Source organism: Phyllostomus hastatus, unplaced genomic scaffold, assembly GCF_019186645.2.
Source record: "Phyllostomus hastatus isolate PE091 unplaced genomic scaffold, TTU_PhHast_1.1 phas_contig_1162, whole genome shotgun sequence".
NCBI lineage: Eukaryota > Metazoa > Chordata > Mammalia > Chiroptera > Phyllostomidae > Phyllostomus > Phyllostomus hastatus.
The window spans coordinates 10128013-10152633 of NW_025333537.1; the positions used below are offsets into that span (position 1 = coordinate 10128013).

Sequence of the window (24621 nt, forward strand, 5' to 3'; positions counted from 1 at the left end):
CCTGACTGGGAATCGAACCAGCGATCCTTTGGTTCCCAGGCCTACGCTCAATCCACTTGAGCCACACCAGCCAGGGCGGTTTTGAATCTCTTGACTCTGCAGTTTGGTAACACACAGACCTGAAAATTACAGCAAGGGAGGCAGACAGTGTGCTCCCATGCTTAGAGGAGGAAGTTTAACAAGTTGTGAAGAAAAACATGCCTTTGTACTACTCTTTTTGAGTTTTGAGGGTCAAAGCATGTAAATCAAGGCCTTGTGGATGTTTTCAAATACCTTCTCGTATTTCCCTGCAGAGCCCAGGGTGGGTGTGGGCCTCAGCGCACACTAACCCACACGAGCAGATCATCGCCACCCTACAGAAGCAATTAAAACTCAGCCCCTGCTGCAGCTTCAGGGGCACTTACCTTGTCCGTGCTTCCCATGAGACAGTGAGCTCCAGAGGTTCAGCCTCCCCCACAAGCTGGGAAATCTTCAAATCCAGGCCAGCACACGACGGGAAGCACATTTAGAAGCTGAGGGAGCAGCAGGTGCTGGCTTGTCTAAAGTTAAATTAGAAAATTGAGATTTATTTGCACATAGTCTCAGCTTAAAACAGCGTATTTGATGTTTTCCTCTTGGATTTATGTAAGTTTCAAGTGCCAATTTTTAGCAAAGAATAAAAACTCCTAATAGTGGATCTTTTTAGGTAGTGTTTTGAAGTACCCTTGGTTTAATGAAGGCCAGCAGATTTTTAGCCTCAGAAGCTTGACACTTGCAGTAACTGGATTGTAAGGTGCTCACTTGTTTGGCAGAGAGCAAACATTTCTACCTGGAATCTGCATTTTGTAGCTGGCATGCCAGGCCTCCAAGTTAATTTTCTAAATACGTGTCATATGAATACAATTCTGAAGGTTCAGAGTGGACTACAATGACATCTCCTCGGGCCTGTCCTCCCACTGCAGAAGCATGTCATTGAATCCTTTAGAGGGGCCGTGCTATCTCCCTTTGTAATCATCAGGTTCCCCAGAGGAAGGAGGGCTGGGCCTCTTCTCTTTCCTTGGTGAAGCAGCTAGGATCTAACACAAGTATTACCTCTGGTTTATGGCACTTTCATGACACCATCAGGCTCCGAGCAGCTGTTTGCAAGCTCCTAGCATAGCCTGGCCTCATCTAAAGCTCATTTTTAAACAACAGGTCTGCAGACTGCGCTGGGGCAAAATCTTAACCGGGTTTTCAGTGCACTGAGGCGGGGGTGGGGCTCACCTCTGACCGCCGCAGTACAGCAACCTGCCTCAAGCCCGGAGAGAGGCTGTGCTGTGTCTTGGCTCTGCAGCACATGCCTGTGGGGCTGCGGCTTCCCGCCCTGGCAGCCCCTCCTCTGCCTCCTTCCCGGAGGACTTGCGTGCTCCCAGAGACGTTAAAGTCCGCCGATTGTGTGATAGCACAATCAGGGGCCTCGGGCACTGAGCACTCTTCACCCGGAAACCACTACGACCCTTAAAACAATCCCCAAGGATGAGGAGATCTCTCCCAGATGTCAGGGTAACTCTTATTCGGAGGTTCAGAGAACTCGGGCTGTTCTCCGAAACCAGACTGCTGCATGGTGAACCATCAGGCTCGCAAAGGCAAGCGGCGTTTATAAACAAAGCACAGAGTGTCCAACTAATCTTACCTCTCTCACGTGCATCTCCCGAGTTAGACTCCGGGGGACAACAGCTTCAGATGTCTTCAGTCTGAGTCAGAAAGGATCTTGGGATTTAAATTACCAGGAGGCAGGAACCTGGATGGGATCTAAAACCATTCTGCCGTGGCCAACCACGTAAGGGGAGGGGCAACAGGAAAACTACCATTAACGGACAAGGCAAAGGCTCGTCCCCCGACACCCAAGTCTTATGTTGCTACTGACTACAGAGGCGGGAAGCTGGGTCATCGTCACCGTTTCCAGATTCGTGGGAGCAGCTGTGTCTGTGTCTGTGTACAAGACAGCAGGGCCCTGTCTGAAGACTGCCGTGATTTAAAATTACTTCTCACTAGTTTCTGTGTCTGCCACCCAGGGAACTGACCGCATAACCAAGTGCCTCCAGCCTCCTGGCCCGTGGCTACTACACTAGCCCAGGATGGAGCCTCCCATGGGAAGCTGAGGAACCGGACTCCCCCCACCCCCATCCTTTGGCAGTGGAAATGCCAAAAGGCCGTCTGGTGTAGCATAGCTCTTTCCCATCACCGTGATTAGCCACAGACAGTAAGATCTCTTTCTGAAGACGGAAAAAAAACACATCAAGGGGGCCACTGCATTTCTCAGATGAGTAAGAAATCATAGCTTGCTGGGCTTTAAAACAGTGGATGTAGTAGGCTAGTGCCGAGATCCGTGCCCCTGGACTTCCCGATCAAATGTCCTGTCCACCCCTAGAACAGAAACCCTCCAAGTCCAAGAGTGTTTTTTTTGTACAATTGTTTATACAAATTCAACAAAGGTAAAACCGCGTCAGGGGAGGTCTAGGAAAACACCACCTTACAACAATGGCACTTATGAATGCGCAACTTTACAACCGGGAAATAGCCATGTTATAAACCTGAAACGAGAACTCAACTCACACCCCAAAGGAGAGAGAAAAGGAAGAGGAAGGCTATGGTGGGTCGTTTACTCTACTTCTTGACTCACCGTATAAATTAGGTCTATGTCGAGTACAAGAGCTCATGCTGGAGCAAAACCCTCCTGAGTGCAAAGGTTGAAGTCTGAGTTTTAAAACTTTTGAGAAAAAGGTGAATCCTATACAGAGGAAACTTGGCAAAGTGTCTTACTTTGACTATAATTTACATATATGCACAACATGCTTATGGAACTTCTTGATGTACAAAGCAGGCTCTCAGCTTCCAGGTAAACATGCTTTTAACTGGAAGGTCTCAGCCCGCTTTGCCAGACCTGGGCACATGTGTAACTGAATTATTCGTGTCAATGAAGTACAGGTTCAGTTCTCTCCTACCTTAAGGAAACCAGGAAAGTTGGCAATCAGAAAACAATAAAAACACTGGTATGCATTCAGACCTTGCATAAATAACTTTTAAACAATTTGTACAAAAATAATTCTGCATAATGTAAGATGTAATAAAACCAAAGTGTGTCGAGATGGCAGACGTGGCGTGTGGTCCACTTCAGGCTGACACCAGAAACCCCAGTCGCAAGGAATAAGGTGCCCAGAACAAAACACCACCACCAAAGAAAAAAGAAGAAAAAAAAAAACCTCCTAAGCTCATGCTTCAGTAAGAGAATTTCTCCGAAAGTTCATCGTGCTCCCCAGCAGGAATGTCTTCGTGGTCAAGGCCGCCTTCGGAACGGTCCGGGAAGCGGTGCGGGTACGAGTCAGACCGGAGGAAGGCGTCCGGCCCGCGCACCCCCCACACGGCTTCGCCCTCGGCAAGACTTGCAAAATCGCACCGTTCCGCGGTTGCTCCGAGTCCCAGATGGAAAAGAAAAGCCCTCGTTTCTGTAAGGTCTCTCACCCTCCCCTGCCCTCCCCCTCGCCCCGCCGGCCCCGCGTATGTACACGCTAGTCCTCGGACTAACTCAGTTTCTGCAGGAGTTTCTCTTCCACTTGCCCGAACTGGACACTCACAGACATCTCCGCTATGAACTGCTCACAGCCTTCCTTGGTGACTTGCTTGCAGTACCTCAGGTCAATATGACAGATATTTCCACAGCGTTTGAAGAAGGACAGGCACTGGTCAGTGACCTTATTGCAGTCTGCAGGGAAGAGGACGCAGTGTGAGGCCGGGGGAGCGCGGGGCCCGCCCCGAGGCCCTGGGACCCCCGGCGCCCCAGGCAGGACCACTGGCTTAAAGAGCTCCCTTCGAAGGGGGCAGGGTTCCGTCTGCCGATGACAAAGGTTAACTTCTGCGTGAAGAGCGTTCTGAGTGAAACCTTCACACAGCTGCCTCCACGCACACACACACGCATTCTCACGTGAACAGGCCTCCTGTGTCCGTGTTTATACACACAGGACCATGGGCACGCTAAATCAAGCACCGTCCCCCGTTACAGTGCGGAATGCCCGTGCGCACGCCGGGGCACACTTATGTGCGGACTGCCCTCACACACCAATCCCGGGGGAGCAAGAAGGAAGCTCCGGGCGGGACGGCGAGTGTCTGCAAGGCCCCCTGGGACCCGTGGCCCTGGGGGCACCAGGGCTCCAGGGTGGGCACGGCGTGCCCGCCAGCCCCTCCACTGAATGTCCGCCTGCGACCTGTGCACAGGGCCCAGGTGCCGGAGAGACCCTGTCGGTACTGAGAGGAAAAGGGGAGCTGAACGGATGGATGGTGGTGCGAGATAAGACCCCGAAGATTCGATTTACACGAACGTGCGTGTGAACTGCCCGACGGGGAAGGGCGGTTCGCGCTGGGATCTCTGCTCCGTCGGCACAACCGAACGTTCACGTGCTAGACCGAGCGCTTAGGGCGAGGTGCCGCCTGGGCCCTTCTCGAGCACCAGTTCCAGACCACGGGCCGAGCCGCGAGCCAGCCGCCCGGTGAAGCTCACGGCAGCACCGTACTCTGTGCCCCACCCTCCGCAGGGTGGGACAACCCCGCCACCGACACTCCGAGGAGGAGGAGTGGCTTCCTAGGCCGCCAGGGACGGAACGATCGCCTACCACCCAAGCCTCCCCGCCTCCGCGCGAACGTGGCACTGGTGACGGGAAGTGTTCATCGAGCATGAACGTGGGGTGCAAAGAAGCAACTCAACAGCACGGTGGGTCCTTTTGAAGCAAAACATTAGAATGGACTGTGTCAAAATGTAACTTAAATGAGGCAATTCAGTTACCGCTTGGTAATTTCTGGAGAGAGAATTGGCAGGGGCGGGGGAAGCGGGGTTGTGGTTCTTGCTCAGATCTCACAGACCCAATCTGACCCCCCAGAGCGGCCCGACCGAAACTGGGTTAGCTGGGCCCCGAACAGACGGCACTGCCTCTGTCCTCCTCGCGGCCGCTCCGTGTCCCAAGCCCTTGGACACGGACTTGCACCCCACCAGCAAACAGAGGGGGTGAGGGCAGACCCCACAGTGTTCACGACGAGGCGTGGAAACGTAAGGGCACCAGCTGTGGAATTTCCCTCCCTCCGGCTCAGGCGGACTCCCGGGACGGACCACGGCAACGGGGGACACCAGGCCGCTCACTGCCACTCATGGCCGACTCCTCCCCGCCCCCCGCCCCCCCGAGCTGCGGCCGGTGTGCACGGAGGGAAGCTTCCCTGGTGCTCACGGTGGCTCGGGAACCACTCTCTGGTCTGCGTGCTCATACAGCTACCAGCACTTCTGGGGTAGCGACTATTACAAACCTGGCCATCATTTCTTTAACGTGTCTCCCCCCCGACCTAGGCTGTGTGTCTGTCATGATCACAGGTATGTCCTAGCACCTGACACTGTGACCCTGTAACAGCAGGCGCACACAGGTGAAATCCCCAGTTCGTCCCCTTGGGAGGCCGGGCGGTCCCCGAGGGGGGTCCCCGACTGACCTGACAGGTTGATCTCGGTTAAGGAGTCTCGGGTGGTGGTGCCCACGGCGGTGAGCAGGTTGATGGACTGGTCAGTCACGTGGTTACAGTAGCTGAGGTGGAGCTTGGAGAGCAGGGGCATGTGGCGGATGATGAGCCGCAAGGAGGCATCCGTGATGTCCAGGCCCGCCAGGCGCAGCTCCACGATGTTCCGGAGCTTGCTCCGGTTGTCCATCTGACCTGGGGCGCAGTGGGGAGGGGCGGCCACGCGTCACCCTGGCCGGAGGGCACCCAAGACCCACCAGCCAGACTGACACGTGGGCTCCAGTTCGTCCTCGAGGGCCTCCCCCCAGAAAACCCATCTGTTCCGACATTTAAAAATCGGACGACCCCACGTCAGATTTTAGACATCTAGATTCTTGAAAAACCAGAAGATCTAGGAACACAGAGCCACGCGCCGCCCAGCAGCACCGGGCCGACCGGCGCAGAGCTGGCGCAGCACGTCCAGATCACCGCAGTCTCCTTGTTCAAGCTGCCGGTGGGAGCGAGGACCCCCGGAACCCGACCTAGCAGGGTGGCCCCAGCCTGTGAGCCGCTGTCCGACCAACCCCACGGACCCCGATGCTCGAGGGGGCCTGCAGCTGAGGCAGGACACGGTAACAGAGAAGCAGTCAGACGTGTGCAGAGCTCCCGGAGGGGGCGTGACTGGGGGCCTCTGCCCTTAGCCCCTCCGTGTCCTGAGAACACAGCAGCCAGGACTCATCTCTGCAGCCTCTGGAGAAGGGCGGAGGCCCAAGGCGGCCCGAGGATGCGCAGACCAGACAGGGTACCCGGTGACAACCAGACCCGACAGCGCGCCTCAGACACACCACCTCCACATGACCTCAACTGACAGGCCCTGGGCCTGGCCACTCACCTGGCCTGTTATCCGTGGGCGGGGACAGGAGATCCCGCATCTGGGCGTCCTTTAGCCCTTCTACCCACTGGACATCCAGAGTCCGGAGCAACGGGCAACTGGAGCTGCAGAGGGCTGAGACCGCGATCCACGAGCAGCCTGACAGCACCAAGTCTCGGAGCCCTGGCGGGGACAGAGACGGGGTGACGGGTCAGGTGATGCACCCAGTCCCCACTCCTGCACATTCGGGGTCGCCGGGCCAGGAGCTCACCAGGCAACCGGTTGATGAGCCAACTCAGCTGTTTCTTGGAGATATTGGTCCAGCTGAGGTCCAGGGAGACAGGCTGCCGCCGGATGATGCCGCTCAGCATCAGCGGCGTGATGGACTTGCAGTGGTTCAGGTCTATGCGGGTCCACAACCGCTTATCGCAGCACCTGGAGGCCGGCCCGGCAGAGGGGGTGCCGTCAGCGCTGGGGGCTCACTTGTAGAGCGAGACCGTGCTTAGCGTGGCCGTGGTAACGCCCCACCTTCCCAGCCCAGGGGAGGAGGCTCCTTACTCCGCCCTCTGGACCCTTCTAGCTAGGTCCCATCTGCCTTCAGGGGCAACCGGGCACCTCCGCTCTGGCCACCGCAGGGCCTCCGAGGAAGGGGCTGGCACCTGCTCTCCAGTAAGGACTTAAAGGGGGCTTTACACACCCTGGACACGAGCCTGAGCAGCAGGCATCCCGCCCGTTCACAGAGGGAGGTAAGCAAGTGGGCCAGAAGCTAGGAGACGCCAGCGCTGGGATCCGTGTCTAACCGGCACCCCGGCTGTGAACCACCCCGGGCTACCGCTTTAGGGACGGGACTCTCCTTGGCCCTCAGTTCATTTTCCGAGCAGCTAAATCAGGAGATTAAACAGGGGTCACCTCTTCCGACAAGCCCAGACCGACTGGGCTGCTGGAGCTGCCTGGACTTCTTTGGGGAGGGGAACCAAGCTGGACCGGGCTTAGACACAGGGGAGTGGGGCCCCCGCAGGCCACCCACGCGGCATCCCTGGTCTAGCCTGAGCCTCGGCGCAGAGCTGGACACAGAGCCGGGCCCCAGGCCCTCCCCGTCCCGGCTCGGCCGGCGGCCCTCACCAGCGGTTCCAGGTCCTGCAGACCCGCATGCAGACACACAGGTCCCGGTGACTGAGGTAGCTGAAGACGGCCATCCACACCTCCCGGTGCATGACATGGGCCGCCCCGTCGTCCAAGGGCAGCGAGTCGGGCGGGGGGCTGATGGGCGGCGGCCGGATCACGTGTCTCTCCATCTGGATGCACTTGGGCGGGGACACGGAGGGCGGGGGCCGGGAGATGACGCGGGGCGGGCTGCGCAGGCCGGGCCCCAGCTGGTGCCGCAGCTCCCGGGGGGTGCCGTTGAGCCCCTTGCCGAAGCGGTGCGGGCGCTCGCAGAGGCCCGGGGGCCGCTTGGGCTCCTCGTTCTCGCTCTCGGGCTCCGACTTGATGGGCTGGTGGTTCTCATTGGCCAGGCTGCTCTCCGTCTTCTGGATCTCCTGGTTGAGCTCCTTGCTCAGCTCCTTGCTCAGCTCCTTGTTGGGGAACCGCCGTTTCCGGCGCATCTTGACCTTCTTCTTCTCCTCGGGGCCCTCCGCACCCTCGGTGCTGGGCCCAGCCGTCGGGGAGCTGGAGCGGGAGTGGTCGCTCTCCCTGGTCTTGGGGGGCGCCTCGGGCAGATCGTCCTCAGGCTCCTGCTTGAAGCGCCGCAGGGGCTTGTTGGCGAGAGCTATCCGGTCCTCGGCGTTCTTCCAGGACCTCCGCTGAGGAAGGGGTGGGGGGGCCAGGGCAGGTAAGGCCCCAGCCAGGGCTGTGCTCACCTAGGCCTCTCCTCCACCCTCCTCCAGGGGCCCACTGTTGCAGGCTGGAGGGGAGGGGAGGAGAGGGAAAGGGAAGGGAGGGGAGGGGGAGGAGAGGGGGAGAGGCGGTGCTGGTAGTACCTTTTTCCTGAAAAGCTTATCTTCTTTGCCTGGTTTTAGCTGTCACAGGGAAGAAAGGACACAGAGGTTGCTCCCAGGGCTCGTGGATTCGGTCCCCCCGACACCCAACCCCAGCACCAGCCATGGTGTCTATCGCAGGGGCTGGAGGGGCATCCCCCCCACAAACCCACCACAGATGGGTGGGCCCTGCCTGCTGGTTTCAAGGGCGAGGCTGGAAGTAGGGGAGTGCAGTGGAACTGCTCCCACCCCGCTGACCTCCCACCTTTGGACAGACCCAGAGATAGGCAGGGGCCGGGCAGGTCAGACTTGGCCCTGGGAGCCCGTCCTGGAGGGAGGCAGGGCCTGCGGGATTCCCAGCAGAGCCTGAAGGGCCAGAGAAGACCACTAGGCGCCACCTCGTGGCTCAGGCTGGAAGGGCCGGTGGGCGGAGCAGGGCCGCCGGGATCCTCCGAGGTTCCCCAGATCCCCAGGGCCTCCCAGCCGCAGCTTCAGCTTCCCAGGCCCCGCGCCAGAACCGCGAGCCAGCGATCTGGGGCTGGGGCTGAGGCCGGGGGAGCTGGGGTGCACAGGCGCCTGGGAGCAATGGGCTGGAGGTCCAGTGTAGCACGGCGGGGGGGGAGCGGGGTTGCTTGCAAATCCCCAGGGCCTCAGGAGGGTGGGGGCGGCGAGCGAGCACCTGCTGCTGGAAGTAAGTGAGACTGGATCTCCACCAGGGGCTGAGGCTGCTGCCCAGAGGGGGCCTCGGCGAGAGGTGAGAGGAGGAACCGGGGGACGTCTGCAGCGTCGAGGCCTAAAGGGCAGGAAGAGTGACCGGCTGGTTTCCCCTCCTTGCGCTTGGGCCGGGCTCTCAGCACCTAAGGGACCTGCTCAGGCAGCCGGAGCAAGGCCTCCCACCGCCCGTGCGCGCCCCCGCCCCCGGGCCGGCCACGCCACGCCACGCCACGCCACCCCTCCCCCACCCCTCCCCGGCCGTACCCTCTTCCGTCCACTCGGCTCCTGGGGCTTCTCGTATTTCCTCTTCCTCCGAAGGTGCACGTCGTCCGACTTTCGGCGCAGGATGCCGTCCGGGGCCACCTTCTTCGGGTGCTCATCCGACCTGCGCCGCGGCGCCTCCTCACACTCGCTCCTGCGCTTCGCCGACTCCGGGCCTTCCTTGTTGTCGCGGTTCATCTTCTGCTCCTTGAGCAGGGAGCCGGGCAGGTTGGACGCGTACTTAAAACCGGGGCCACGCTTTTGCTTGTAGGCCAAGAAGAGACAAGGTACAAGCGGACTGTATATCTTTGGACCAGCCCGCCGCCCCGAGCCCACTGCGCCCGCCAGCCGGCAACGTGGGCGCGGGGCGTGTCTGGCAGGGCCAAGCTCCGGGTCCGTGTCAACCCCCCCTGCCCCCCGCCCCGTGACCCCGCCCCGTGACCCCTGGGACAGGGAGCCCGGCACTCACTTTCCCGGTCTTGCCGGCGTGATTACACTTTGGACACTCCCAGCAGTTGGGAAGCTCATCGTTCACCACGCCCTCTGACTCCTTAATCTGCGAGGGACGGGCCAGTCAGCGCCCAGGGAGGGGGCGGGAGAGGCCGCCTCCCCCAGAAACATTAGCTCGCCCCCCACCCCAAAGGCCTTGTCCAGCCCATCTTTGGCCCAAAGAAAAGAATGCAAGAGTGGTTTAAGGCAGGTGACTCTGAATTCGGTCACTGTGTGACCCGGGGCTGGGTGTGACCAAGTCGGGCAGCCCGTCCCTGCCCGGGTCCGAGAGAGAGAGAGAGAGAGAGAGAAAGACAGAGAGAGACAGAGAGAGACAGAGAGAGACAGAGAGACAGACAGAGAGAGACAGAGAGACAGAGAGAGAGACAGAGAAAGACAGAGAGACAGAGAGAGAGACAGAGAGAGACAGAGAGAGAGACAGAGAGAGAGAGAGACAGAGAGAGAGAGAGAGAGAGAGAGAGAGAGAGAGAGAGAGAGAGAGAGAAGCAAGCGGACAAGGCAGGCGCGGTGCTCTGACCCCCAAAGGTCCCCTTCAGAGCGGGGAGTGAGCGTGAAAACCAACCCTGTGACCGCCACCCAGGGACAGGGGACACTTCAGGGCCGAGGCATCCTTCCGGGCAGGCCCCCTCTGCCCTCTAAAACACACCGATGCCCACGGGCCGACTCCCGAGCGCTGACAGGGAGGTGCTGGCATGCTGACATTCTCCCGGGACAGAAGCCCTGTGCCAGCCCAGAGCGGGCCCTTCCTTTCCAGCGAAGAACCTGCCGCCCAAGCCAGGCAGGTCCAGCGCGGCAGTCCCACGGGAAGGCAGCCCTGCCCTGGACACACCAAGGGCAGGCCCCCGCACCCAGGAACACAGCCCCCTGCTGGGATGGCACCCGCCCGCCCCTGGCCAGGGACCCAGCTGTCTCAGAAGCCCGGAGCCTGGGGTCCAGCGAGCAGCCCGAGCACCCAGTGTGTCTCCCCTGCGGAGTGCGTGTGCGTGTGCGGTCTGAGCTACCCCAGACCCTTCTGGCCCTCAGCTCGCCATCTGCCACCCCAAGTCCCCACGCTTGGGAGTCCCTCCACAGCAGGAACCAAAGTTCCCCCTGCCCCTGAGAGCTTCAGAACCCCCAGGCCCGCCCCCCCCACCGCCCACGGTGGGCCGGGCAGCACGGCCAGGTCCCAGGGCCGCTCACCTTAAGGCATCCGGGGTGGATGATCTCGTTGCAGATGGAGCACTCCATGAGCATGAGGTTGAACTTGCCGTCCTCCTCCTCCACCGTGTCCTCCTTCCCTGCCTCACCGCACACCAGGCACACGGCCGTGTGGGGCAGCACTGGCTGGAGAGCCGGGGAGGGCAGAGGTCAGCAGGGGCCGGCGCCCCGCAAGCAATGGAACCAAGGCGTGAGCTGCTCCCCTCCCTCCACCTGCCACTGTCACTCACTCACTCACTCACTCAAAATATTCAGGCTCCTGTGCACCAGGTACCACTCTTAAGCACACCTCTGCCATCCTGAGCCTGCATCTCAGTGGAGGGGGGAGGGCAGAATGGAGAAGGACACAGCATACTGCACAGTGACGAGGGGTGTGGAGAAAAACGCAGCAAGCAGGGCTGGGGCCAAGGGTGGGGGTGGGGGGTGGCCGGCAGGCCAATCCGAAACATGGAGGTCAGGAATGGCCTCCCATTTGAGGAGGGAGATCTGCAGGAGGTGGGGGCTGAGGCTGCACCTCCCCAGCGGGCATCACAGCCTAGGCTGCGGGCCTGTGGGACCCCCAAGACCTGCAACAGGAGGCCTGGGGGGTAGGTCAAAACTACTTTCAGGGCACGACCAGGCTGCACTGGCGGTCCCCTGGGCTACTCCTGGCCACACACCGGCTTCACGCAACAGTGTCTCACATGAAGCAGGAAAAAGGACTAATGCTATTAAAACTCTGACCCTTGATCCTGCTAGCACACTGGGTGACGACACAGAAAGTGTGCGCAAAGTGCGTCTGTGGGGGGCGGGGCGACAGCTGTCTGAGGCTCGCGTGCACGTGACCCAGCGCCCCCCCCCCCGCAGGGCGCCTCTCTGCTCGGAAGAACGACGGGAAAACCCGAGGATATCGGCTTACTTCATCCTCAGAGATGAAACCAGCGAGCCCGCCGCTTCCGGAGAAGCAACTTACAGCACGGGCTGCAAATTATACCACTCTAATTTTCCAACAAAAATCAGAACTTTAGAAACCTTACATCAGCCACCACGAACCAGACAGCTGCCCAATACTCAAAAAAAACTTTTCTGACCAGACTGGCAGCGGTGTTAACAAACGTGGTTGGGTTTGTGTTAACACTGTAGAATGCTACGCACCAGCATTCAGGAAATTCTGAGTAACTCAGCGACCCAGTATCTTCTGAATGGCTAATACGCGGTGTTACAACTCCATGCATGAGCCAATGAGCTATTCCAGGGGCCAGAAAGGCTGAGGCGTTTTAATGTAACAGGATGGAAAGTTCATTGATACAGTTTCAGATTCCACGTTGCAACTAACCTTTAAGAAAGTGCCACCCAAATAAATGAACAAAAAGAAAAAAGAAAAAAGAAAAAACCCTGCCACCTGAGGGGCTCTGGTGGAGTGCCGGAAATGACAGCGCACAATGGCCTGAAATGACCTTTATGATACTCCTGCCTTTCCCAACTACGTATCTGAGTGAGACCAGATATTCCTCTCACAGTTCTTCCAAAGAAACTGCAGCAGAAGGAATATAGAAACAGACGGTGAAAACCCAGGCCTTTTCTAATGAACCAGGCGTGAAAGAGAGTTACAAAACATACAACAAGGCCGCTTTCCACTAATCATTTTTGTTGGGAAGATATAGTTATTTCTTATAAAATGCAATTTTTGTTTACATGCAGTGGGTTTCTTGTTATTTTTTTTTAAGATTTTATTTATTTTTAGACAGAGGGGAAGAGTGGGAGAAAGAGAGGGAGAGAAACATCAATGTGGTTGCCTCTTGTGCGCCCCCTACTGGGGAGCTGGCCTGCAACCCAGGCACGTGCTCTGACTGGGAATCGAACCAGCGACCCTTCGGTTTGCAGGCCGGCTGCTCAATCCACTGAGCCACACCAGCCAGGGCTCTTTTTATTTTTAAATGAAGTCAGTGTGAATTTTGAATACAATAATAATAATAAATACCCCACATAAACAAAAGCTCTTTGGGTCCTCTTGATTTGGGAGGGGAAAGGGGGTCCTGAAAACACCGAGTTCGAGAAGGGACTCACTCGGCTGGCTCTGCACATGCCCGGCTCCCAGCACCGGGTTCAGGGATCCAGACGGAACCCATGGGCCATTTTTATTAAACTGAGTTAGAGGAGTTTCCAATACACTGGGGTACACACTCCACGGCATATATCCCAGCGAAAAAGTCTACACAACGGCACAAACACTACAATTCTAACAAATAAAACACTGAAGGTGAGAGAGCCATCATTCCTCCAAAATACTTCAACGAACACGCGCTAAAGCCGGAAGCAAGTGGCCCAGACGGGTACGGTGACGAGAGAGGATGGAGGCAGATCGCGCTGCAACCCTAGGAGAAGCCGGACAGGCCGTGCGCGCGAGTGTTTGCAGCGCAGCAGCAGCAGCAGCAGCAGCGAGGCTGCTGGAGGGTGTGCGGGCCGGGGAACTCGGGCTCACAACGGAAAGCGGGGAGCGTGGCGAGGCAGACGGGGCACTGGAGGAGGGTGGGGCAGGCGGCGGATGACTCCGACGAGAGGTAGGAACAGAAGTTCCTGGAGGGGACGCCCAGGGGCTGGAGGTGGTGCAGCAGCAGCGGGAAGGGATGAGCCTTCGGAAGAGCCTCAGGGAGAAGGGCAAAGGGGAAGGGGGGGGGGGGAGGGGGGAGGCGGGTGCGCTGACATGTCGAGAGAGAAAGGCCTGGAAGAGGAAGAGAAGGGGGTAAACCTCCCAAGAAAGTGGAAAGGCTGGAAGAAGATGATGACGGAGAAACAGCGCCCCCGCCCGGGTCAGGCCGACTCTGCGTCTGCGATCAATCCCAGAAGCCACATCGCAGCGGAGAGGAAGCGACACATGGAGGTGAGCGTCCTCTCCTTCCTTCAGCCAGCACCCACCGCGCCAGGTGCCGGGCCAGCACCAGGACCGCGGAGAGCAGGTGGCGGCAGGCACCGGTTTCCTCTCCCCGGGCCTGGGACACTCACTGGGCGGGCCGGCGGGGTCAGGAGAGAAAACAGTCCTGGGTCACGGCCAGCATGGCGAGTTTTAGGTGACACTGTTTTCAAAACGAACAGCCCCTGTGAACAGCCTCTCAAACCCGGACAGAACGCAGTGCGTCACTCGGGACCACCCCCCTCAGAAAAATACACGCACACACACGCACTCAGATAAAAATCTGTATTGAATTTCAAGGGGCATCTCAAATTCCCTGAAATCCATTCAAATGACCTGGGTACAGATAACAGAAACACCAGCAGTGAAACTTAAAAACTTCTGCACAGCAAAGGAAACAGTGAAAACACCACCCACGTACGGAGGGGGAGGAGTTACCTGCACACCGTATGGGTGATAAGGAGCTAACCCCCGTATTATTATGAAGAACTTCTATTCTAACAACAAAATGACAAACAGTCCGATTTAAAAACCGGGCAAAGGCCTTCAACAGACACTTCTGTGCTGAAGCGACAGACAGCCGATGTCGCATGCTCAGCCCAGGCAAAGAGGCTCCACACCACTCGTCCTCGGGAAAATGCAGATCGAAACCATAAAGGGGCACCACACCACACACCCATTCAGATGGCCATTATTAAAAAAAAAGAAAAGAAGAAAATAAGAAATTGTGCTGACAAACAGGGTTATATGGGGAAACTGGGACCCTCGGGGACTGCTAGTGGATTGGAAATTGCTGCAGCCACTATGGAAAAACAGTGTGGAAGTTCCTCAAAAAAATCAAGCATAGAATTACATATGGCCCTGGCTGGTGTGGCTCAGTGGCTGAGTGCTGGCCTGCGAATCAAAGGGTCACTGGTTCGATTCCCAGTCAGGGCACATGCTTGAGTTTCAGGCCAGGTCCCCCGTAGGGGGCATGTGAGAGGCAACCACACATTGACGTTTCTCTCCCTCTCTTTCTCCCACCCTTCCCCTCTCTAAAAAATAAATAAATAAAATCTTAAAAAAAAAAAAAAAAGAATTACATAGGATCCAGCAATTCCACTTCTGGGAATATATCCAAAAGAATTCAAAACAAGACCTCAAAGAAGAGGTACCCACACACCCGTGTTCATCACAGCATCACTCACAACGGCCAAGGGCGTAAGCAACCTAAAAGTCCGTGGACAGATGAACGGATGAAGAAAACGCAGGGTATACCCACAGTGGAGCATTACTCGGCCTTTACAAAGAAGGGAACCCCGCCACAGGCTACAGCACGGATGAACCTCAAGACCGTGCCCAGTGAAACGAGCCAGGCACAGGAGGGGAAATCCCACCTGATTCCGCTTACGTGACGTGTCCAAAGTAGTCTGAGAAACAGAAAGTAGAGGGGTGGCTGCCAGAGGCCGTGGGGCGGGGGGCGGGAAAGAGGAGCTGTGGTTTGACAGACACAGAGTTTCCATCTGGCCAGATGGAAAAGCCCCAGAGCACACAGGTGTACGATGGTTCTGTGCCCTTAAAAACGCGTGAAGTGACGGGGATGCGATGTATACGGCACGGGAGAACGTCAGTAACGCTGTAATACCAAAACTATCTGGGGGGAGTCTTTGTAAAGCGTGTGACTGGCTAACCACTAAGCTGCACACCTGAAACAAGTACAAATGTTGAATGTAAACTGTAAAAATGAAAAACTCAGCCCTGGCTGGCGTAGTGGGCTGCGAACCAAAGTATCACAGGTTCGATTCCCAGTCAAGGTACATGCCTGGGTTGCAGGCCACGGCCCTCAGCAACCGCACATTGATGTTTCTCTCTCTCCTTCTCCCTCCCTTCCCTCTCTAAAAAATAAAATCTTTAAAAAAAATAAAATAGAATAAAAATAAATAAAAAAATAAAAACAAAAAATTCTCCCCAAAACCTTTTGATTAAAAAAATGAGATAAAATAATAATTAATGAACAACAAAAAACTGTCCCATCAGAAAAAAATATGTCTTATCTGTGCACTGAGACGGATGTATTTATTTGGATGTGTGAACTAAGGAGTGGCTTTTTGCTTGTTCATTTAGAAAGTAAGCACAACTAACAATAAAATAAAGAAAGTGAAAATATACCGTGACGATTTACTGGAGCTTACCAACTGTTAGTATGAGCAAAATGTTTCTCATGCAAAAAAAAAAACTTGTATATATCTGTATCAAATATAGCACAAAATATATTTTGCAAAAAAGAAAAGGTTAAAATGATGGGTTTTATGTTACGTATCTTTTCACCACAATAAAAATAAAAGTCTCCCCAAAAGCAGTGTGTGGGGATGGATGGAGGAGGGGAAAATGCCCGCGGGGCTTGCAGGCACCCAGCAGCTAGGGAGAAAAGCTCGCGGTGCCCCGGGCGGGCCTGCAGAGGCGCTCGCCCAGGGCCTTGCCTGTCCCAGCTGAGCCTGCCGCTTTCTCTCGAAGCAGAGAGATCGCTCCCCGGACAGGGGGCGCCCCAGGGCCCTGAGAGCAGCACCTCCCCAGGGAAATCAGCGTGTGTGCAGGGGGGACTCGGTCAGAGTGCAGGCCAGGCCAGGTTGTCACAGTCTGTGTCCCCTGCCCTGGCAGGCGGGGGGGGCGGCACGGGCACGCAGGCAGTCAGCGGGGGCGGGCCAGGCTCCGCGGCGCCCAGCTCCCGAGCCCCATAAATCAGTCCTCTTTGCCCCGCGCAGCCCCTCAGGAGGGACACTGACCTGCCCCGCGGACCCCCGACTCTGAAGGGAGGACAGGAAGGAAGGGAGGGCCTGCACGACCTGGATCAGACGCGCCGGCAACGGGGTCGCCCCCGGGACAGGCTGCCCCGGCGTGCTTAATGGCAGACACTTCAAAGCACCCGGCCATCCAGGGGAGGAAGGCGTTGTAAGACCATGGGCCGACGGCGAACAGGAGCCGAGCACACGGCAGGAAGTGCTGCCACGTGGAATTGGAAACAGCACTTATCTGAGCCCCCGCGGGAACACTCCTCGTGGGGGGCACGGGGCGGGCCAGCAAGCGGGGAGCGAGGTGGCCTGATGGGGGGGGGCAGTGGGGGGGCGGGTGCCGGGGCCGGAAAGGGCCCACTCACCGCAATGCACTGCCGCATGATGCAGCTCTGCTTCATCCGCCCGGGGCCCCCGAACTTCTTCATGTCCTTGCAGAAGTGGCACTCCCCGCACTCGGTCCGCAGGCAGGCCTCGCACTTGCGGCATCGCGTCCGGCGCCGGCGGGCTCCGGCCGTGGTCCGGTTGGCGGCCAACTTCACCGCGGAGGCGGGGCCCAGCTTCACCTTGGGCCGCCCTATGGCCCGGTTCTGCGGGAGAACACACAGGGCTGTGAAATGCGGGGCTGCTGGGGTGGGCCAGACCCTGGCAGACAACGTTTCGGGCCGCTGTGTCCATTAAGACTTACGGACCCCAGGACCCCAGAGTGTGACCGGGTTTACCAGCAGGGTTTTTACAGGGGTGACCCAACAACAGCCAAGTCATTAGGGTGCACCATAACGCAAGAGCCCGGCACCCCGCATGACCCGGAGAAATTTGGACACAGGCGCAAAGGGATCCTGTGTGAAGACACAGGGAAGAGACGGCCACGTGGCCCGAGCGCCGTGCCTCCAAAAGCCAAGGAATGCCGGGTTTTGCCAGAAGCCGGAGGCGGTGCGGAAGGAGCTCCCCTTGCAGTCTTCCCGGCAAGCTGGCCCTGCGGACACCTTGATTTGAGACTCCTCGTCTCCAGACCTGCCAGAGAATTAATTTAGTTTCTGCCGCTTTAAGTCCCCCAGTTTGTGGGGCTTCCTGATGGCACCCCAAGAGCCAACCCCAGAGGGTACTCCAGCTTCCCACAGCCGCATGCCTGGGCTCGACACCCTCCCGCGGCCCCGCGCCGCAGGCCATGCCCTGTGACTCGTGCTTCCCCCAGAGGCCACGGGGTCAGTCCCTATTTCCTGGGCCAGAAACACCGCCCCCACCTACCCTGGCTAATGCCCACCTACCCTGCAAGCCCCAGTTCACATGCTACTTTCTCCCAGCAGCACCCCCCCATCTCCACCACCCTGCACCAGGCTTGGTGCCTCCTGCTGACCCCTCAGGGCACCAATCAGAACTGCCCTTCCATAGGCCCTCCCCTGGGACAAGGGGCTCGGGAGGCAGTTATCAAGGGTGTCATAGCTCCACTGTCCCCGAACAAGACGATGGGCACAGAGGACATGCTCCATAAACCACACAAACCCCAGGAGAAGGAGGCAGAAACCCTGAGGAACCTCGATTTCTGAGACCTCCTCGAAATGGACGGCAAATCCTTCCCACCGCATGACTCAGGAGGAAAGAGACAGGTAGATTAACCGCTACACGGCGAACAAGCCAGCCACGTGTCCCTGCATCCCGGTGGTCACAGCCCCCCCACCCCCACCCCGGGGCCTCCTGAAAACAAGAACCAATGGTGGAGCTCCTGCTCGCCCCGCCCCCCCGGCCACGCCCTGTGGCGGGCACTCAGCCCTGCCCCCACCACCTAGGATCTGATCAGGCAAGGAAGAACCCGGAAGGTTGTGTGGGTCTTGTGTGAAGCCCCTTCCCCAGGAGCACGAGTTTGCAGGGAAATGGTTCGTCCCTCGGTCAGGGCGACCATCACTCAACCCAAAACTATCTGATCTCAGTGGCGGGTAACGCTCCAAGTCACTTCTCAGCCACCTCCATAAGCTTCAGTCTGGTCCCGGCCTTTCCGTTTTAACTGCTTGCCACACTTTGACCCCTAAGCACAATCGCATCCTCCCGTTCGCTCCGGGCCCAGAGGCACGCTTGTAGTGCACCACGAGGGCGGCCGGGGTCCCCCTGAACCTCCCACAGCACACACGGCCCCCCCCTCCCGAGAGAGGCTGCCCAGAAACGTGGCCGCATCAGAAAGAGAGACAGTCCACCCCGCTCGGTGAATAAACCCTCACCCTCACCAATTTCCTTCTGCTGTGGCCCCTGCGAAGGGGGGGGGGGCGCTGAACATCTCACTTATCTCGACCCACACGCACCTCTGGGTGTTGATAGAGGCGAGGATCCTGCTCTGTCATTTATTTTCCCAGCAGGCTGCGGGATTCAGGAAGACAGTGCGCGGCCTCTGCGCGCGGTAGTGTCCACCCAACGGAGCGCGCTCCGGCTCCCTGTCCTGCTCGACTTGGTCTGAACTCCGCGGGTGAAAGGCAGGCGCTACACCGGGTTCCAATGGCGCGTCTCTTCCGACCTCCCCCCAAGTCACGCCAGGGTCAGTCCCGCCCACCCACCTTCGGGGCAGGCACTGGCCAGCCCACACAGCCAGCAGCTGCCCCCGGGCAAGGGGCCGCCTCAACATCTGTCACTCTTCCGCGCAGGTCCCGCAGGCCTCCTGGCGCAGCAGGCCTTACACAATACCCAAGGAGAGCCCGCGCCACGCCGAGTCACATACTCCTAGCAGTAACGCCGATAACGCCGATAACGCCGACGCCACCCACACACACTGCGCGCATTAATTCACGTTTGGTTTTGGTGCCCAAGGAGCAGTTAAAAATAAATAAATAAATAAATACAGATGTTTTCAACGCCTTTGGATTTGAGGACTGCAGGCAAGGGGCCGCGGACCTGAAAACAATGACAAGGACGGCGAACACGGAGAAAGTATTCTCAGCTACTTGCTGAAGGTGAGCAACTGTGCTCATATTTCACACGTGGTATTACCTAATTTTCCCGTTTGGGTTATTACCCAATGGGCCCCGGCTGGTGTGGCTCAGTGGACTGAGCGGAGGATGCGAACCAAAAGGTTCCAGGTTCTATCCCAGTCGGGGCACAGGCCTGGGCTGTGGGCCAGGTCCCCAGCAGGGGGCGCACGGGATGCAACCACACATTGATGTTTCTCTCCCTCTCTCTCCCTCCCTTCCCGCCCACTCCAAGAATAAATAAAATCTTAAAAATAAAATACCCCAAAGAGATGCTGTTTTACAGATAAACTGGAGGTGGAGGTTCAGTGACTTGCCCAGGGTCACGGAGCCAGCAGCGGACGCGCACACCTATGTCTGAAACACTAGAGACTACAGCGCATGTGCAGGCAAAGCGGTTCGAGACCCCGGAGTCCACACACCCCAGGGGGCGGGGCTCACAGCTAGTGCTGGACGCCTAACTTAGTACAACGGGCGCCAACAGGGGGTGCGCAGAAGCCTGGCTACTTCCAGAGAAATGGAAACCACGAAGGCTTCTCCCTCTCTTCACGGCCCGGAAGATGTGTCTCCCGTTAACAACTGCTCTTCAAATCATCACATGAGCAACCAAGAGGAATCCAGGGTCTCCGGTCAGATGCAGAGAGCGCAGCGCGGGAGCCGCCCTCCAAGGACAAACCAGAGGCGAAGGGCTCTCACCTAAGGTCTAGCTTCTTCAGTGGAGAACTGAAATGGGGGTGGGGGGAGGGTGGGGAACCAGGCATCCAAACAGGCCTCCCGCCTCCCACTCAGGAATGGCAGGTATAAACAGCCGCTGAGCCGGGCCTCTGGCCTCGCTGGCCACGAAGACAGTGCCTCTCGGAAGTTAAAAAAAAAAAAAAAAAAAAAAGTTGGGCCCGTCCAGCCAGTCGCAAAGCTTGTACGTGCTCTCCAAAGCGCATTCCTATCAGAAGAAGCACTTTTCTAATCTGTGGAAAAAAACAAGCCCGTCTGGATTTCCGTGGCAGCTGAGACATCCTGGAAAAGGACAGAGCAAAGGACAGAAAGAAGAGGTGTAAGGAATCCCTGTTCCTGAGGTCTTTGATTCTGGCCCCCTCTAGCCAGCCGGCTGCCCATCAGGCTGGAAGAGTCGCAGCTGACGGCAGCTTCTCCTAGTTAACTGAGCAACACCTGAGTCCTGACCAGCATGGCTCAGTGGGTTAGGTGACATCCCCCAAACCGAAAACGTCACCAGTTCAATTCCTAATCAGGGCACATGCCTGGGTTGCAAGCCAGGACTCTGTTTAGGGGTGGGCAAGAGGCAACCAATGAATGCATCCGTGTTTCTCTCCCTTCCCCTCTCTCAAAAAATAAATAAATAAATAAATAAATAAATAAATAAAGCAGTGTATAAGATTTGCTTAGGCAGATGTGAGCAGTCTTACCATTTAAAATAATAATAATAATAAATAAAATCTTAAAAAACAAACAACCGAGCAACATCTGAAATGCAGGATCCTGATAAAGAGCGCTGAGAAAACGGGCACAGAAGCAAAGGCATCATCAGATGGTTTCTATGTGGGAGCTGAGCAGGCCTCTCTCGTTTTGGGGTGAAGCTTCAGGCCCGCTCTCCGCTGGGTGCCATCAACAGGTTCACACACTGCAACTGAACTCCAGGGTCTCCGGCCCCTGTCTCTGAAGGGCCTCTGTCTGTTGGAGTAGAGAACCAACCAACGCTGGGGGCTCTCTGTTAATTTCAGCACCACGTGTTCTTCTCAGCAAAAGGCAACTAACTAGCCCGAGAAGAACTAGTTGCCTCCCACTAGCATGGGAGGCACCCGACTGATTTTCTGATTTTCTCACATCCACGTTTCTCTCACTCCCTCTCCCCACCTCCCTCCCTCCTTCTAATATCAATACACACATCCTCGGGTAAGGATTAAAATAATTAAAAATAATTATAATAATAATGGCAACAATGGGACGTACTGACTTCCACTTCCAAACCAGCCTCCCCGACGCTGAGACCGCTCGTTGAGCTCATCCACTCAGGGTCCACAGCCTCAGCTTCATCTGGTTACAACAATCTCAAGTCTACAGGCCCACGCCCATAAATCTTAGTATTCCAACACCTTTTTCCTACCAGCAACCTGTCGGCATTGTCCTTAAAAGGAACACCAGTAAGGCAGTGCTTCCAGTCATTTACTCCACAAATATTAAAGGAGTGCCTCCTCTGTCAGCCCCTGTTCTCCAGGATATCCACGGGCAGCACCCCTTCAGTCCCTCCTCTCTCCAAGCCGGGGGTTAAAATTACTTGGATTACCCCAAATTAATGAAAAGACATCCCATGTTCATGGAATGAGCGGCAACGTGGTTAAGATGGCTACATGCTCCAAAGTGCTCTACAGATTCAACGCCATCAAAATCCCGGTGACTTTTTTGCAGAAATTAACAAACAGACCCTGACATTTACGTGGAAATTCACAGAACCTGGAACAGCCCAAACAATCTTAAAAACGAAGGACAAGATGACAGCACCCATATTCCATGCCTTCAAAACTTACTGCAAAGCTGCAGAAACAAGAGTTGGACCTGTAGCTCACACCATATACAAATATTAATTCAAAAAGGGGCTGAAGACCTAAATGGAAGAGCTAAAGCTATAAAATGCTTTGGAGAAAGCCTACGGGTAAATCTGCACAGCTTTGGACGAGGCCAGGGTTTTTCGCAGGACGCAGGCAACAATCCACAGTGAAAGACACCACGGAACGAGAGAAAATATTTGCAAATCACGTATCTGGTGAAGAAGCCAGTGCCAAGCATCTATAAAGAACTCTTGCCCTGGCTGGTGTAGCTCAGTGGATTGAACGTGGACTGTGAACCAAATTGTCGCAGGTTTGATCCCCAGCCAGGGTACATGCTTGGGTTGCAGGCCATAACCCCCAGCAACCACACATTGATGTTTCTCTCCCTCTCTCTCTCTCTCTCTAAAAGTGAATAAATAAAAAAAAAAACTCTTAAAAAAAAAAACTCTTAACAACTCAACTACAGTAACAAATGTCCCGACTTTTAAATGGGCAAAGGACTTCGATATTTCTCCAAAACAAGTAGGTGGGCAAAAAAAAAAAAAAAAAAATGTGAAAAGATGTTCAACATCACCAGTCAGCAGAGGCTGGGAGGTGCACGTGAGACTCGGTCATTAACCCCCACATGCACCCACCCAAGTGTTTCTGGCCGTGAATTAAGCACCAGAGTCAAGGCCACTGCCTGCACTACAGAGACGAGCAAGAGCTGCTCCCTACTCTCCAAGGCGCTGCGGCAACGGAGGGGGAGGCGGACTATATGTAACCACACGCACGCGCAATGCAACACGATGATGAGAATACCAAAAGCTAACATTTATTAAGTAATTACTCTTTTCAACGTTTGTATCGATCACCAATGAGGCGGGAATCATTGTTGCCATTTAGAAATGGGGAAACGGAGGCACGGCATAGTTCAAGTCGTCTCTACCCAATGTCACGGGACCGGTCAATGAGAAGCCGGGACTCGAACCCACGCAGTGGGTTCAAAAGCCCGGACCCCGGTGTGCGGACCCAGGAGAAGTGCCCCTTCTCCCGGGGAAGGGGGGTTGGGAGGAGTGCCACAGACACAGGAGGTGGCGACTGCAGAGAGCCTGAGAGGGCGGCCAGGACTCCGCGGGCCAGGGGCAGGGGTGGGGTTAAGGCACGGGGAGCCTCGGCAGAAGGAAGAGTCAGATATTGACGTGCGACAGCACGGCACGTCCATGGAGCAGGCTGATAGGACTGCCGGGAGCCAGCCCCGAGGCAGCAGAGGCCCGACCCTGCAGGGGCCCATGTCCCACAGCAGAGACACGGTGGCCCCTGGAGGAGCCGCGGAAGGACTGTACACGCAGGAGCAATGAGGTCGTTATTCTGGCAACAACGTGGGTGGGGTCATTTTTTCGGGGGTGGGCAAGGCGCGAGGCAGAGAGACGGGTGGGGGACGCTGCGGCTGTCCAGCTGAAGATTATGGAGGGATGAGAGCAGGGGACGACCAGGAGACATTTCAGAGGCTGGCTGACCCAGTGTTAGGAGACCCGCAGGCTGTGTGGACACAGGGCATGCGAGCAGGAAGGGGCCTGGAAAACGTGGAGGTTTCCAGCAGGGGCATCAGGAGAACCATGGGGCTCAAGAACACAGACAATAAAAGCTCCGCCGTGGAACGTGAGGAGCCCACGGGGCATCCAAGGAAGGTGGCCGCCCAGCAGGCAGGTGGGGCGGGAGCCGGGGTCCACTACTGGGAATGGGCACCGCTCATTGCGAAACTAGTGAAGTCCATGTGGCAGTCCAGGTAGAACGGGCAGAGTGAGAGGAGGAGGGTCTTGGACAGTAGCTTCAAGGCTAGTGCCACCCAAGGGCCAGGTGACAAAAAGCCACCTGCGGAGGACTGGTCAGAAAGGCAGGAGCAAGGGCAAGAGGTGAGGCATCACAGAGCTAGGAAATGTTTCAAGTAGAGAGATGGCTGGAGTTTCAACTGTCAAGGGGGAAAAAGCGAGAAAAAGAGTAAAACCTGGGTGGAGGTTTTCACAATTAAGACGGTTCCCCACCAAACCACCTGCCACAGCAGCGCACGGACACTTAGCCCCTCCAAGGGGTGGACACAGGCCCCCTGAACAGTGGACTTCCTTTGTCACGCTGACGCTGCGTTCCACGGCGGAACAGATTCCTGTCAACCTTGTATCTGCGCCCAAATCTTCGGGCATCGTGGGCGTCCCGGGAAAAGCTGGGTTTCAGCAGCACCACGGGCCCCTTAAGACACACCTGGGGACCGCAGGAAGGCTTTAGTTTGTTTACACGCTGAGGGTAAGAGCAAGAGAAAACAAAACAAAACAAAACAAGGGGTAGGAGAACCCAGGGGACGGTTTCTGGAGAGTCTGGGGAAAGCGGAGGGCTTTTCCCCCGGGAAAACGCACACACACAGGCCCAGAGTCCCCAAACTTCTGCATAGAATGTCAGGA

The 24621-nt window shown here is 56.8% G+C and overlaps 1 protein-coding gene across 9 annotated transcripts in view; it reads right to left on the bottom strand.

The window, feature by feature from the left end:
• Window positions 1-459: 459 nt before the first annotated feature.
• KDM2B (lysine demethylase 2B) overlaps window positions 460-24621 on the bottom strand; it is a 106728-nt gene continuing 82566 nt past the window's right edge. For 3 of the 9 annotated variants that reach the window (XM_045845342.1, XM_045845336.1, XM_045845317.1), the window contains exons 8-19: window positions 17040-17264; window positions 10999-11142; window positions 9779-9865; window positions 9313-9582; window positions 9014-9127; window positions 8338-8376; window positions 7481-8160; window positions 6630-6793; window positions 6380-6541; window positions 5485-5703; window positions 1652-3721; window positions 464-539 (exon numbers count right to left, since the gene is read on the bottom strand). In XM_045845342.1, the coding sequence (XP_045701298.1) occupies window positions 3540-3721; window positions 5485-5703; window positions 6380-6541; window positions 6630-6793; window positions 7481-8160; window positions 8338-8376; window positions 9014-9127; window positions 9313-9582; window positions 9779-9865; window positions 10999-11142; window positions 17040-17264 (2286 nt within the window). In that variant the 3' untranslated portion in view covers window positions 464-539; window positions 1652-3539. Of the gene's footprint in view, window positions 540-1651; window positions 3722-5484; window positions 5704-6379; window positions 6542-6629; window positions 6794-7480; window positions 8161-8337; window positions 8377-9013; window positions 9128-9312; window positions 9583-9778; window positions 9866-10998; window positions 11143-17039; window positions 17265-24621 lie in introns of all 9 variants that reach the window. The other 6 variants (XM_045845284.1, XM_045845301.1, XM_045845293.1 and 3 more) reach the window with 3 other exon arrangements.